The sequence below is a fragment of the Aythya marila genome, assembly GCF_965140915.1.
Source record: "Aythya marila genome assembly, chromosome: Z".
Lineage (NCBI taxonomy): Eukaryota > Metazoa > Chordata > Aves > Anseriformes > Anatidae > Aythya > Aythya marila.
Window position 1 is genome coordinate 253,248 of NC_139080.1, and position 16,382 is coordinate 269,629.

At 39.2% G+C, this 16,382-nt stretch overlaps 1 protein-coding gene across 10 annotated transcripts in view; it reads right to left on the bottom strand.

Moving 5' to 3' along the window:
• Positions 1 to 4,201: 4,201 nt before the first annotated feature.
• The window catches only part of LOC309889879 (zinc finger protein 532), a 45,645-nt gene continuing 33,464 nt past the window's right edge, over positions 4,202 to 16,382 (bottom strand). For all 10 annotated transcript variants that reach the window (XM_082783054.1, XM_082783052.1, XM_082783048.1 and 7 more), the window contains 4 exons: positions 12,446 to 12,724; positions 8,474 to 8,586; positions 7,402 to 7,549; positions 4,202 to 6,519 (listed from right to left, as the gene is read on the bottom strand). In XM_082783054.1, coding sequence (XP_082639180.1) covers positions 6,025 to 6,519; positions 7,402 to 7,549; positions 8,474 to 8,586; positions 12,446 to 12,724 — 1,035 coding nt within the window. In that variant the 3' untranslated portion in view covers positions 4,202 to 6,024. The remainder of the gene's footprint in view (positions 6,520 to 7,401; positions 7,550 to 8,473; positions 8,587 to 12,445; positions 12,725 to 16,382) is intronic.

Sequence of the window (16,382 nt, forward strand, 5' to 3'; positions counted from 1 at the left end):
TCCCATTGCCCATTGTTCTGTCCTGCCTTTCTCACAGCCTTTCTCAAGGGCATTTTGTTGCTGGAAAATTGAACATTTTGATGTCTCAGTGTGGCCCCATGCACAATGTGAAGGGCCAGCTCCACGCTGTGCTATTGTAAACTCACATGCTGTCATTTTCTATCACTTTCCCACTGGTAACTGGATGAGCGTCCCCATGAAGCTGTTTGCATTCAAAACTTCCCCTGATCTTTCTTTTCGCTTAATGTGTACTAGATCCTTGCTGGCCTGCTTCTGTGCTGTTGCCCGAAGACCTGCTGGGCACTGCCCACACACCCACGGCCCTGGGAAAGCCTCGTGCCCATTCAAACCTGCAAACCAGGCATCAAAGTGTGTACGTACTATGAACTGCAAGAGCGGGGGAGAGTTTCACTTTTGAAAGCTTTGCTTTTGACCACTGAAGCATGGTTTGGTGGGCCAAAGGGGTGTGAGGTGGAGAATGAGTTTGAGCACTGCTCAGCAGAGCCCGCTTGGACAGGGCAGCCCTGGGGCATGGCAGCACCTGGGCCCTGCCCTGTGTCCACGTGCAGCCCCTGGCTCTCACTTTTGCCATGGATCCTGCGATTTCTTTATTGAAATGGACAATGACAACAGCATCACATTTCTTGTGATTCAAAATGTAATGCTCACAGTGTTTTAGGGTGGAGGCTTTTGTTTTGTTTTGTTTTGTTTTTCCTTTTTTTTTTTTTTTTTTTTTCTTTAGCATGCTGTGCTGCATGATGTTACAGTCTGAGGGAAAGTGAAGGAACTGGTGAATGGACCAGAGATCCAGAGCTCCCAAAATAGCTTGACAACAACAACATATTTGTGCTGATTTTTCTTAACCAACACAGTTGCTAATGTTAGCATAAAAACAATTCTCTTAACATCTTTCATGAACTCTGTCATGCTCCTTTGGAGTCTCTACTACTGACTCTGAGCCTCGGTTGGAAAATTTTGGGGGCTGAGATAAATGTTCAGGAGGCAGAAGAAGCCAGTGGCTGGACAGGATGGGGACTTCCCAGCCTTGGCAGAGGCACCCCAGAAGCTTTGCTGCCTTTTGAGTGGTGCAGTGTGATAAGCTGAACTTCATCGTTTCTATCTTACCCTTGAGGGAAATACGTGTTTTTCCTACTAAATACCACCAATGCTGTAACAAGTTCATCATAGGAATCAGGAGCACTTGCACCAACACTGTAACGAGACTTTCCCTAGCCCAAAACACACCAGCTTCTCCAGTCCTTGCTCCGATTGTTTGCCAGTGGGTTTGGCCGTTCATCACACAGAGAGCGCTGAACCAGGACATCACCTTCTTTGGCACTCCACGGCCAGTGGCGTAGGACAGACCTGCCCAAGGGACGGCCTGCAGTGGCCCACCGCTGGGACTGGAGGCACCAGCACTGGCCATGCCTGCGCGCCTCTGCCAAGGCTGGGCGGTGGGCATATGGCTGCTGCCCTGCTCTGAACCTGAATGGAAGAGGTGGAACAGGCGCACACTGCTGGGCCACAGCTCCAGTTGGTGGTGGATACGTAGGAAGAGGTCCTAGTGAAATTCCTACCTTGCTGAAGAGCAGAAGGGATTGACTGGGAATGCACATAGCAAGTGGGAGGATACAGCCCCACACACACCCCACCACCCTACCCACCCCTCGACAGGCACTGCCCCTGCTGAAATCGGAAATTCCTGCCTTTTTACTAGATGAATTGAGTGAATCAGCCAAATGCTAACCCCCGACCTGACACTAACCCTTTGTTCTGCCTGCCTAAATGCTCCCTGAAGCCTTAATTAGTATTTCCATTCTAATTTGCTTGGAGAGTTGATGCACAATGCTAAGTACCTTTGTGTTCAACCAAAAGAGTGGCTGCAAAACACTGGAAGCTAAATGATCCCTTTCCTACCTCACAGAGAGGCTCTAGGAGGTTTTATTCATTACTGTTAAGTCCTCAGAGGGAAGCAGATGTAGCAAAGAGGTGTACTAATGTCATCATTATAATTGACTGTCAGTGTCACAACATTAATTAAAAACAAACAATTCAGATGTCAGAACTCAAGTAAAAATATGTTTAAATATCTTCTGTATAGTTTACAAGAGTAAATTATTCTCCTAGCCATGCAAAATGAGTTTTTTTACCATTCCATTTATGCCTCACGTTGCTCTAGGAAGTATTGTTCACTGCCTGGTCTCATGAAATCATCTTCCCTAGGAAGACCTGGCGGGGCTCTGGGGCTCCGTTTGCATGCTGCTGGGGCCTGGCTTCTGCACCCGAGGCTCACTGCAGGGCCGCAGGCCTGAGGGCTGCTTGACCACCCCAGGGGACTGGCTGCAACGAGTTGCCCTCGGCGGGGCCCCCCTGCGTGCTCTGAAAGACGCCTTGCCACTCCTGTCCATCCTGGCGTTCCCATGTTTTCTCTATGGAGAAGTTGTAACTTGGGATTTGCTTCCTTGTCTTGAGGGAAGCACCATAAACTCACAACACACATACACCAGGCCAAGTGACTTCAATTTGAACCCCCAGTGCATGTCATTGCTCGGTTTGCACGCCAGCAGAAGCCTTGGAGGCTAGTCCATGCTTTTCAAAGTACCAACTGGACAACCAAACAGAGAGTACAGAAGAGGGGAAGAGGGCACAAAGTCATTTCCTTTCTTTTCACCCCCTTCCCTTACCATAGCCCTCCAGCAGCTCTCCCCAGGTTCCCAGAGTGCTGTGGCTGCACCTAGCTGATTGCTACTGGTTCCTTGGCATGGAAATGCGGACACCTTCTCTTATGCATTTTCTTCCTTGTGCTGTCCTTGCTGGCTACATAGCGCCATTGTCCCTTAAAATGCTTTCTGTTTGAAAGCCACACACCACAGCAAGGATGGCGGCACTGTCCCCTGCTCTGCAGCAGGGCTCTGCTCAGCCTCTCATCCAGCAGAGAGAGTGAAACCTTCACCCAAGCAGCTGCTGGTAGGGGACAGGGGACCAGCCACACTCCAACTCAGTAAAAACATATTTCATTAATAAGCCACTTTGCTTCCAATGTGCCTGCATTTTGGACACTATTTGGGCACTACTTGCTTTTGCTTTTCCCTCTGTAAGCAAGCGTGACTCCTGAGGGCTGGAGCAAAGATGAGACCAGCATGCACAGGACCGTGACAATCTTGTATTGTGTGGTTTCAACAGCAGAGGAGCCATAACTTTTGAAAAGGGTCAGGCCAAATAAAACATGAAAATTTGCTTTGCCCAAGATCAAGCTAAATACGAAACAGGTTGGTCTTTACCAGGAAATCTCCCCTTGGACAAGATCAACTTCCAAGCAGTAGAGTCACAACAGGAACAGACAGAAACTGTCTTGAGAAGTGTTGGAAACGGGATTGGATTTCCATCTACCCTGGAAAGAGAGAGAAGTACCTAACAGGCCTTTTTCATTACTAATACCTATGAATCTTGATGAATCTTGAATTACTCAGAAGATAGAGACTGAAAATTCCCAGACTCTGTGGGACTAGGTAAGAAATACAGGTGATCAACATCATGAAATTAGTTGTCCTGCTAAACCTTTTATTTCCTTTATTTTTAAATCATTATTATTATTTAGGTCTTTTTTACTGTTTGTTTAAAGAAGCAACATTTCTCTAAGGAACTCCTATCCCCTTATCTAGCTGAGAGGATTTCTGTCTGTCAAAAGGAGACAGTTAGAAGAGTGGACTGCTGGCCTGGAGGAAAAAGCTGTACTTTCCCGGTGTACCCAAGTGGGTAAAAACTCTGACACAGAAGAAACATGCCTAGAGATTATCAAGCAGTTCAAAACCTACCTTCCATTGAACCTTTCACAAGATTACTTAGAGTTAAATCCTTCTTCCACTTAGAAAGGATTGAACAGAGCCCACTGCCAAGAAGCTGAACTCCACTCAACTGCCCAGGCAAAAAGAAATCCCACGTGCCCATTTGGTGCCAATTACAAGGAGCAGGCAGCGTGGGACCTTACACCACACGTCTGACCCAGGAAGAGGCCTGTGACCACTGAATGGTTTCACATAGTCCCCAACAACTTTCAGATGGCTCAAGCACTACTGGCTTGTCAGTGACTTTTGCTTCTCACAGTGACAATGACATAAGTTATTGGTTCACAGCATCCCGTGGAGGTGCAGCACTATGATGTGGTAAAACAAACAGAAGTATTAATAATGGCTGTGAAAATTTAACTTTTATTATCTGTTCACTGTGTACAAAACACCATTCTGCATAGTGATAACTCATTTGTTGTACAGTTGACAGTGCACATCAACAAACAAGTATTAAAGAGGTATACACTTAATGAGAAGGGCAGTGATGGCCAGTGTACATTACACACTAAGATCCTGCATTGCCAGCTGTTTTAGGATGGAGTGCCTCATAACCACTCAATGGGTGAGTCATATAAATGGGATAAGCATTTACCAATGAATCAATTTAAGAATGAGGATGAAGAGACAAAGCAGAATTAACGTATCTGATACACAATTTCCAGAATGATTAAGAAGGTTTACAGAGGTGGCTGAGAAGGATCCGTATTTTTTCAAACACTTCAATCTTTAAAATTGTTAAAATTGTTAAAATTTAATGATAAATAACAGAATCTCACAAATCTTTAGGGGCAAAATGCTCCACATTTATTTACATATGAAATGTGTTTAATACAGTTGTAATGGACATAGTGTATAGTAACATCTGACAGCAGCAAGACTTTTAAGGAACCAAACAATTACTACCATATATCATGCAGCTATCTATATATACATGATTTGTTTTAAAAAAAAGTACAAAAAATTTTATAGGGATACATACAAGGTATAAAATGCAAAAACAAACCAAAAATATAACTCTCACAGAGACCAATATATGAAAGGGACAGTATGGTACCTCTTTGTACTTTGTGAAAGCATAACTAGTGATATTAGATACACTTTTGAAATGGCTGAACTAGCATCGTAAGATCTGTGCTAAAGTTGAAAGCCCCAGTAATACTTACATAGGCTGGTGTGTTAGCTTCTTGACAGTTGTGGCTGTATGTAACACTGAGCACCAGAACATTTGGCATTAGCATACAGAGCTGGGAAACACCAACCCCTGCAGCAAGGGTTAACTATTTTATTTTGATAACCAGAAATTAAGGAAAATACATAATGCTGTGTACTCGCTTCTATATGTTTAATAAATTACATGACAAAAAACATCATAATTATAAACCTATTCCTCTAATTACACCTTATTTATTTAATCCAGAGCAGCCCAGCCCTTTTATAACTATTTTAGCTTTGATCACAAGCACCTGATGGTCTAAAAATTACTTCATGATACATATATAGTTGTGCAATTATACTTTTCAGAAGTACTTTATCATTCTAGGGGGTCTGCACCTGTTTTGGTGTTGACACCTAAAACCAGCACTGCACTTTACACACGCAGTGATAATTTTTTTTCTTTTTCTTTTTTCTTTTTTTTTTCTTTTTTTTTTTTCTTTTTTTCTTTCCTTTGTAGAGAGAAGGTTTAAAAGCTTCCTTACTCATTTAGAAACACTAGTCCTGTAGAATTTAAAATCTCTCCTTGGCTTGTTTTCTTTCTTCATTTTTTCCCCTCCAAGCACTGCCTTCTGATGCACTCCCATTAGCTAAACTTTCTTTCAGAAGCATTCATTTAAGAAACCCGAGAAACTGCCCCAGCATTAAGAACTCTGTTTTAGAGAAACTTACTACAAAAAACAGAAACAAAACAAAAAACAATTTTCCACTAGATACCAATACAAACACGTAACAAAGAGTATAAAAGTTATTAGTTTAAATATATACAAACTCTTTTCAACTCAAATACTGCTTCAATGGTTTTGAGGGTATAGACAATGAGGTGAAGGGGACATTTTTATGCAGAATATATTGCAACAGCCTGAACAGTACTGTTAACACTATTATACCTTGAACTTTCTGTAACAAAAATGTCATTAGTATTCCAATGTGGAGAGAAATTTCTGTGTCCCAAATAATCTGATCATTTTTCTGCTGAACTCATTCTTTTTGACTTAATGAAGGCCATGCCATGTGTTCTCATGTGAGTATTTAAGGCCGCTTCAGTTTCAAAAGTCTTTGCACACACTTTGCACCTTCTGTCTGATACCGTATTGTCAGATGACTCGTCCTCATGATTGGGCTTGTTTTCTTGCTGATTATCTTCCCCAGACCCATTTTGTTTTGACACTGGCTGAGGCTCCTTCAGCTTATGTACAATGAAGAGATGTCTGGAGAGAGACACGTGAGATGTGTAGCAGAGTCCGCATTCCCTGCATTGGTATGAAGAGCCATCAGATTTATGCTGAGGAATATGTTCATGAAACTGGAGAAGATTTTCTGTTGTAAAGCCACAGACAGCACACTTGTGAACCTTAAAAACATTTATTTTTAGCTTCTTCAGTGGTTGTGTGATTGCACCTCGTGGAGGCCTGAATTCCAGTATAGGTTCTTCCAATTTACGCTTTGGACTAGGAACCTAAAAAAAAGCCATAAACAGCATTTTGTGTAAGCATAAATATGCAGTGACTTCCAAGGTTGCAAGGTTTTGTTTTTTTTTAAAACTATTTAAACATATCTTTTTTTTTTTTTTTTTTTTTTTTAATTCTTGTTACTTTTCTGACATGAATATTTCTTTACAATCCTCTACATCCTACGTAGCTTGGATACACTCCATGATATTTCAGAAGACAATGTATATAGCTGCCACATTTTTAACACTTAAATAAAAAGGCAGTATGTTGGGCTGAAAAAGAGTCATGTAAAAGACAAGAATAAATTTTAAAAAACATGTATGTTTGTGTATCTACTATCAGCTCTGGTTGTGCTATCACATGTGAAATTCTTCATCATACAGCGCCCCTAACACTTAAAAAAATATGTATTTATAAAGCTGTTAAACTCTGCACGTAACAAGTCTTTTGACAGTGCTGTCTTCTTATTTTTGCTTTCCTCCTAACGCTCATCATCAGACTGAAAGCAGTTTCACTCTAAAATTTATGTCAAATAAGCTCAAGGCTGGGTACCTGGAATAAGCTCATAATGCTTCTATGCAACCTTTAGCTTTTCTACAGCTATGAGAGGACTTAGTTGCAGAAGTTTTGAAAGGTGCTCATGAAACAAACCACCAAAAGTAGAGTTACATTCTCTATGATTTAGTGATTAAATTAGACTGAAAGTCTTTCAAAAAACATGTTATAGCTTAAGCAGGATAGAATTTGTTGCAGTAACCGTTGAGACATTTTGGGGGCTCTACTTCACAGATCAAAATCTTATGGGATCAAAATATCTGCATCTATTTAAAGATCCTGAATGTATACTCACAAAAAAATCTCACTTTCAGTGAAATCCAAGAAATTACCTTTGTATCTTCTTTTACTTCCCTTTCTTCCATATTGGTCGATTCAGTCATTTCTTTTACATCAGGGTCTTTAATGCCATGCATCAACTGAATATGTTTTTCCAACATCAACCGCTTGGTAAAAGTACGCCTTGAATCTGGGCAGTGTCTATACAAACACAAAGCAGACATGCAGAGATTCAAATATCATGTTTAAAAAAAAAGATGTAATATTCTGAAGAATGAGAACAGAACTAGTAAATAAATCCAGACAACAGGACAATCTATTACAGTGACAATACTTTTCCAATCAATCATATGGGTAAGTATTATAAGAAAAGGAGAACAACTACAAAATAAAACTACAAATGTTTGAGCAACTTGTATTCACAGAAAATGAGAAAGAAGTTCTCTGAAGATAATATCCAAAATGGTAGGAAGCATGGGTCAGAATAAAACTTGTGAGCATATCATCCTTATCATAACATCGAATTTAGCTCCACAGTATGCAAATACAAATATATGTATACATACACATAAAGATAGAGCAGAAAGTTTCTTATTATATGTTTTATCTGATTGACATGGATCTTTTTATTACATTATGTGTTCTCTCTCCAGCCACTTAAATATCACTGAGGACTTTTTGACATTACACACTGTTTTATGCATGAGAAAAATACTACGAATATTGACTTTTGCAGATTAGAAGAGTGGTTTGTATATTTCAGAGACTACTAAACACCAAATTCACCACTGTAAAACTATCAGCCACGGAAACTCTCAGCACAGTAGAACTCCTGACTTGCTTGCTAAAGCTCCTGAAAAGCTGCATACTTTACGTACATGTGTTCTGAGTAGTATGTTATGTTTCATGCAGGCAGAACAGCTCAAATAGTTTGGACTGTTTTTAAATATTTACATATTTAATATAGTATTTAATATAATGCAATTAAAATGTATTTAAATAAATGATTCATTTTAATGAACAAGACACTTGCTTTTATACAGTTAAGAAGATAAATTCAATTAACAATGTTTTTGTTGGCTTATAGTCTGTCTCTAGTATGTTTAATAAATAAATAGAACTTACGAGCATGTATAAACCTTCCTAATGCCTTTGTGCTTGATACGATTGTGACGACATAAACTATGGGACGAACTGAAAGATTTGTCACATTGTCGACAAGGGTGTTTCTTCATTTGCTTTAAAAGAAGAAAAATGCATTAACTAAATAAAGCTAAGTAAAAGTAGTGCATGCATTAAATCCTTTAACAATAGGAAAGAAACATACTTACTAGTGTCTGGCACTGCATCTTCAACTATACACCATTCCTACAGCAACACTGTAGGAGTCAGAGGAATTAAAGCTCTTTCAAAACAATGTGACCAGCATGAATTACACATGCACCTACCAAAATTGTAAACTGGTACCACAAACTGTGGGTGAAGTGAAGTTCTTCCATCAAAGAAGCACAGAAAATCAGTGGATTATTTCTGGACCAGTAAAGGTAGCATGGTCAAAGATCTGCTTTCACTATAAAGTAATCTCACCCTTCCCGTCACCAAATTGCTTCTGCAGCTGCTGACAGGGAGAGATTACCAATCACCCACAAGAAAAGAGGCGAAGGGCACATACTAAATAGTGACCATAGCAAAACATCATGAATACTGATGTGATAATAGGGCTCAAAAAAGTCATGAGGAGAGATGGTCTGATGTCAGCTTGAGGAACATTTACTTGGGGAGTTCTATGGATCTTATATTACTATTAGTTTAGTGTAAGGAGAAAGAAAAGTTAAAAATGATGGAGTGGTCTCCACCCATGTCATTGCAGCTGAACACAGCCACAGGAGCTATAGTATCTGAAGAAATAACATCTCCAAAACTGTCAGCTATAAAAGATCCAAGAACGAATGACATGGTCCTATCCTTTAAATTTACTAGCACATCGTCAATCCTAGAACTCAGTCCAAATGGCCTGTCTTACCAGCCCAAGTAGTTGTAGCAAGGAAACTGAAATATTCCCAAACAAATTAATTAAATGCATTAATCAGTACATTCTGCAGTATGGTTTTGCAGTATGCTTTTGACTGCAGTACTCTGAGAAGAATTTACGGATGCTTAAAGCAGAATGTGAAGGCATATTAAGGATTCAATCAAAAAATAGCCCTGGCCTATACTGTAGAAACTGTAATTAATTGAACAAGCATTATCTATATGGTACTAATATTTTTTTACTTGCCTTCTGTCACTCTGAGGTAGCTTTGATTAGACTGGATGTGATTCCCCAGCTCATTCAGAAGTGACAGTATTATGGGGAGGTGTGTTGCTTTGTGTTGTTTTAAAGAATTGTATCAGTGTAAAATGTAAGTGTATCTGAGCTTGAACCTACTTCTGTTTGCCACTAAAAGCATTGATGAGTTAGTATTTGCACTAATGGGCAAAACGTTTTACATGCTGCTAAAGGGACTGATTTTGAAAGAAAACTAAACTATGATTGTATGAGTGTTACAGGATCAGGAGTAAGTAATTAGTTCAGTCATACTACAGGGACTGTAACATATTTTACGGAGTTTCTTTATAGACGCTCTGTAGCATAAGTGTCACAAATATACTTGCTAGGCTTGAAACTGAAGCAATTAACACTAATTCCTTAGTGACTTCAACAGACAGAAATGCAAAAATGGGCTTCTAAAGCAACAGGAGAAACCAAACAGATGTTTGTCCAACTTTCACGCCCTCAAACTGTAAAAGGAGAACCAGGTAAAAGAAAATGTAGTTCTGTGAATCATAATTATTTGTTTTTGTGTGTTTTGTTCCAAGGGTTACTGGAAATGTAGCTATGCAGCCTGAATACGGCATTCTTTACAGCAGGAAGGCAATATCTCTCAGACGTGGCTGAAAGAACAGAGTGGGAGTTACCGAAGGCAAGGATGAGCATGAAAATGGTCTTTCAGTCAGGCTTGGGAGCTATTTGCTTGAAGTTGTCATAAGAAAATTAGAGATGACACTCAGCAGTCTGGCATTTTCAGCCTTTCCATAAAATGTTTAGAAACAGAATAAAACAATTTGCACAACACAGCTTCAGAGATAAGCACTGAAATTTGAAGAGACACAGAAACCTCTGAAAATGTGCTATCATTTATTGTAGCATATCAGCATCCTGAAAACTACAGATTTTTCCACTCTGGATGATTCTTCATCACTTAGACAAAATAAATCTGCTGTCCCTTCCAGCCCTGCTCTCTCTCTTCAGTGCAGCACAGTACTTTAGTTTAATTCCTTGCTTCTCTGTTGAGGGAAGAATCAGGCCATTGCTCCTGGCACACAGCAAAGGCCAGGACTGGACAGCAGGCGACCGCGGTGCTGCAGTATCGGGCTGCACCTTGCCCTGGCCAGTCCCACCCACAGCTACGCAGGGTCCAGCAGAGGACCCCGGCAGAGCGCCCAGCCCGCTGGGGGGTGAGGAACTGCACTGCTCCCGGCACCACCGCTCCTGGCTGTTCATGACACTGGGTTAATGCTGCCCTGCTACTCCTTGCTCCTTTGTCCAGACTCTGTGGAACTGGCCTTTAATTCCTACTCGCCTGGTTTTCCTTCAGTTCCATGCTCTCCTTGCCCTGAATCCTGCCTACAAGCCCAGCTCCCTGGCATCTTTTCCTCCCATGCAGCCCCTGCTCATTTTTGATGTTTGGGTCAGTGTAATCTTCAGCTTTTGTGTCTCCCAGTCTTGGCTCACTTTGACTTTGATAACCACCTTCTGGTTTCAACCCTTGCTATAGGTGGGTACAACAGTTTTAGTACCATCAGGAGAGCTAATGCAGGCAAGGCAACAGGGGACACAGACACTATTGCAGCAAAACAACAACAACAAAAAACAACAAACCAAACCAATAAAGGAACCGAAATTTACTTTTCCCCTTTTGGTTCTGTGCTTGACAATTAGCACTTTGACCTCACTTCTGTAAATACTCATGCACTTGAGTAACCTCATACAAATCATAAGTGCTACATATACGAATCACTCACTACTTATGTGTTTGCTACAAGCAGTAGCACAGGGTCTGATTCAAACTGAATCAACCCAAAGAATTTCACTGACTTCACTGAGCTTGGTAGCCAAATCCACAATGTGATACTATGTGGAAGAATGAAGTCTGAACTGAAAATGGAAAATTCATCTTAAATAACAAAACTTTTTGCTTTTTTGCTTTACTCTAGCTTGCAGCACTGCAATGTATGAAGATAGACTCCTCAAACTGCACTGTGAAGTTATGTTTTTCACTATTCTTTTCCTTTTTAAGCTAAATTTAAAAAGTCAGTTTTGTTGCTCTCTTCCCTGAAAGCAGTAGCAGAAGAAAGTTGTTCAGTTTCACCACTGTCCACCTGCCAGTCCTTTTAATTTAAGTGGAAACGTTATAGAATGCATCAAGGACATCAGCCTGTCTTTCTGCTGACTTGAGACTACAGCGTTTCCATATTTCACTTTCAGTCAGTTTTAAGTAAGCTATCTCACATCTAGCTGCCTTAAATAAAAAATGCCACCTTGCTCAACTCTGCTGACTTGTTGCCTGAGCCCGTAAGTGTAAGATTAGAGCAATGATTTGATGTTAGAGTGAGTCTAGCTTTAAAATGAAATGCTGTTTGGTGCTCATTGGACCAGCAAATTGAGATTCCATTCCCTAAGTTTAACAGCTAATGAATTTTCAAGACAGAAGGAACTGTGAAATCACAAAGGAAAAAATAATCTGGATCAGATTAGAAGACTTGGATGAAATAGTGGAACATCTTTCATTCTTTCCATCTTCAAGAAATGTTGGTACTGGATGAACAAGCCTACAATTAACTAAGCATGTGTAGATTTTCTCAAAAGAACTATGTAGAAAATGACAAAAACCAAGAAGCAAAAGAGAGAAAGATGACATACATGTAAGAACAGAGGAAAATAATGATGGAACTTAAAGGAATTAATTACAAAACCACAACAATTTGAAAAAAAAAAAAAAAAAGACAATATTTCAGGTTTAACTCACTTTTTGTAATTAGGTATTATTCATTTACCTTTCCATGTTCTTTCCTCATGTGGGAAATGTAAACATCCCTCTGAGTGAAGAACCTATCACATTCCCAACATGTCCAGCCACGACTAGTGACTTTTTTAGGCTCTCCCTTCTTTATAGGAGAAGGAGATTTCTTCTCTAACTTTTCTGTTCCGTTGACAGATTTTGTGTCCTCTTTGTTGTGACTGGTTGAGTTCTGATTTGTAGGTTTCGTACTGAGAGGCAAATTTATCCCCAGGTTTGGTGGCCCTTCCACACTTTTCAAAGTTCCATGCATTGACTACAATAAAATAAAAATATATATATATATAAGCAAACAACTAACACAGTTTTGTACAATTGTACTGACAAAATGCAGAAGACCTACTGAAACATGAGTCTCCATTTACTTCTTTGTCATACTTCATCAGATCACATTTTTAACTTAAAGAAACGATGATTAAATATAGACAATGTCTAGCACAGGCAGAAACTAGCCAACAACACTGACACCAGCCATAGCTAAAGTAGTAATTTTCATTCAGTGGCTGGATATTTTCACAAAAAATGAGACTATGTAGGTTAAGTATAAATTGCTGTTGAATAAAGAGAAAAAAAGGGCTCAAGAAGTACATTAGGTTAAGTTCAGTTTCTTGCTTTACTTACCTAATGTAGTTTATTGAACATCCTCATTTCAAACTGTGTGTCTAAAGAGAGATTTCCAAGAAGGCAGGGTTTTTACTGACAAGTTTTGACTTGGAGCATCGGTAAATAAGACAAGAAAAGGTAACTCTGGAAAGATCAGGCAATTATGTTTTTTAGGATATATTAATGTTTTATGTTAAGCCTGTGCTAAGCCCCGTCTTACTGCATGCTCAGGTTATAACTGCTTAGGGCTACACACTGCTATCGGTTCTTGGAATCAAAGGTGTGCAGGACTGGCGGGAACAGCTAAGTGCCTTACAAGCTGCTCAGCACCCTGCAGCTCTTAGGTAGTGATCCTTCCTCACTGATGTATTTCTAGCCTTTAAGATTAGGTAATTGATTAGTATGATGGGAAAACTTCTGCAGCTCCCCTGTTTATGGAGCCAGTGTCGCATGGTGGCGTGATACCTCAGCCCACAGAGAAGATGACTGTTTCAGGAAGACCTGGACCTCAGCTGTGTGTCTGTTTCATATATGACCATGGACTCAACAGGAATGAATCAGCAGGGTTCTGGGCCAACAAAGATGAGTGCAAACCAGGCTTAACGTATTGTTGAACATGGATCCACTGTCAAGGTCTCTTTCACATCCAAAAGACTTGCCCTTTACATTGACAGCATTCTAATCATCTCATATATTGATCTGCATTATAGCTATTGTGGACAATGTGTCTGGCCACCCTAAACATGCAGGTAACTTCAGAAACAAAAAGCATCTAATATATTCTTGATTTGGACAATGTAAGTATACCAATCTGCTTCTCCAGTGTAACACTATAGTACCAAGTTCTTTGTGAATCGTGTGGCTTTTGGGACTACCTGCATGTTGTACTGCAAATATCAACCTGATCTGTAGAACACGTTCTATTTGAATAGTCGACTGGAAAAGAAAGCCAGTACTTTTAAAAGCTAAGACATTATTAAAAAGCAAAGTGCACAGGATTGACTGACAGCTTCTAAGAATAAATTAAAATTGTGTAGTAAAGGAAGAAGTTTTCTGGGGTATCTCACTGCACTAGGAGATGAAGTACAAGCATTGAGTGCGGGGAAGGAGGGTCCTCTAGTTTCAGGCAACTGGAGATCGATCTGGAGATTCCATCCCATCTTAACTTATCAGCATGTAAGGCATTATTGCTCAACTTTCTTTATGTCTTTTAAATGTAGTATCTGAAATTTAGTTTCTTAAAAATAATCCCAAAGCATTAAAGCGTAAACTGAAGTCACAGTGACAGTATATACCACCACTAGACTTAAGTGTTATGCCTCCAGTCCAGACCTTCACTATCTGTTATCACTGGCTGTTCCTTTTTTTTTTTTTTTTTGTAGCAAGCCATTAGAGGAAAATAAGACATACATTTTGCCAACAAGATACCTTCCCATCTGCAGGAATTACTCTAGGTTATTTTTGTAGCTTTAAATAACCTTCTTCTGAGCCTCTTTCTAACCCTTTCTGTTCTATTTTCATCCAAGTCTTCTCTGCCTTGCTGCTTTATGTCTAGCCATATCAAACAATTATGTTTGTTGCAGCTGGGATGAGCTCTGCCCTTGTTGAGCACTCTTCCTCTCCCTGTGTCCTTTTCTGCTTTTATCTATACCCTGTTACTGTCTTTTTCTTTCCCCCTAGAGTCAAGTCCAATTTACACTTTTCTGCTGTTGTTCCTAATACCATACACACATCCTAAATGTAAAAGCACTAGCAATTCTGAACAAAAGCTGTAATGCTGTTACTGAAAGCCCGTGTTCTAATTCACTAGTTTTGTTCTCAGAATTGTCTGCATCATTTGTAGTGTAACATGCTAAGAATATACTGGACAAAAGTACAAATACTGGCATGGAAAACTACAGCCAAAATCTAAAAAAGTATCCAAAACATAGGTAACTAAGTGTAACTTTATGAGAGATGCTGAGCAACCCTAACATATAAGAATAGCTCCTATCTCTAACTACAGTAACATCATGTCCCAAAGTGGTTTTCAGATCTTAAAGAAATACGTATGTAACATCACTTCCACAAAAATACCTGATTCAAGAAAAACTAATTATGTACATAAGACATACACTCCAATGTATGGAATTTGCCTAACTAGTTAGAAAAGAAGCGATACATGTAGATTGAAGGAATTAGAAAATATGACTTTGCATTGCTGCATTAGAGGACCATTTAAGGTATCTGACATAAGTCTAAAATGATTCTTACTGTTTATATTTATAAACTAGTTCAGAAACAAAGAAAATACATTGTCCTTGCATTTCTGAACATCTTGGGACATTTCCCTATCTCCAACTCATGTTTAAAACTGGCTTTAAAACCAGCTGTTTTTGCAAGAATTCTGATCTTGTTTTCAATGCAACTTTAGTGATTTCTAAGGTTATAAGTACCATAGTTGAGGCTAAAATGCAAAATGATAGTTTTAGCAGGCAAGAAAGATAACTGATTTTTCACTACTCTGTATATAAATTTTACTATTTAAATCACTTCAACAGTTGCCAGGCACCAGATAATGATAATAATGTATAAGAAATTTCAGCACTGCTAACAGACTTGGTGTATTTAAAACAAGGTAACGGAGTACTTAAAGTGTATAGCTAGCAAGTTAGAGCCAGGGGACTGCTGATTCTTAATAACATGATTTGCAAGGATGGCAATAAGTCTTTTCTAGTCAAATTCTTCAAGCAGTTATAAGGATATTGATGAAAAATCCACTTCAGGTTCTTTTTTTTGAAGTGTGCATGTGTTCATGTGCACACACACACACACAGACACCACACACAAAATTTCTACATTTGAGAAACGTATGGGTTCCCCCCAGTTAGTTCTGAATATTAAAAGTTCCATTTTGTGACGTGCTCAGCATTCACAACTACTAACAACGGGAATAATACTTTAAATACTGTAAATAAGGCTCAACAGTTATTAGGATTGGATCAATGTACTCTAATATTATTATTATACATTATTATCTCCTCATTTAATTTTCATAAAATAACATATTGAATGCAATGTACTAAGATATTCCTAGCATATCAAAATAAACAATCACGTAGAAATAGTAAGTGGTTACATCACAGATGCTGAAAACCATATGAAATATAAGACTAACATCTGAAAACAATATTCACAATTTAATCTTTTGGAATTATTAACATCTCTTTCTTTCAGCAGCTTTCTTGTTATTTTGAGCCTTTTTTACAGCATTTTCTCAAAACACATATCGCATGATAAATAGTATCTAAGAATAAAACAAGAGATGCCTA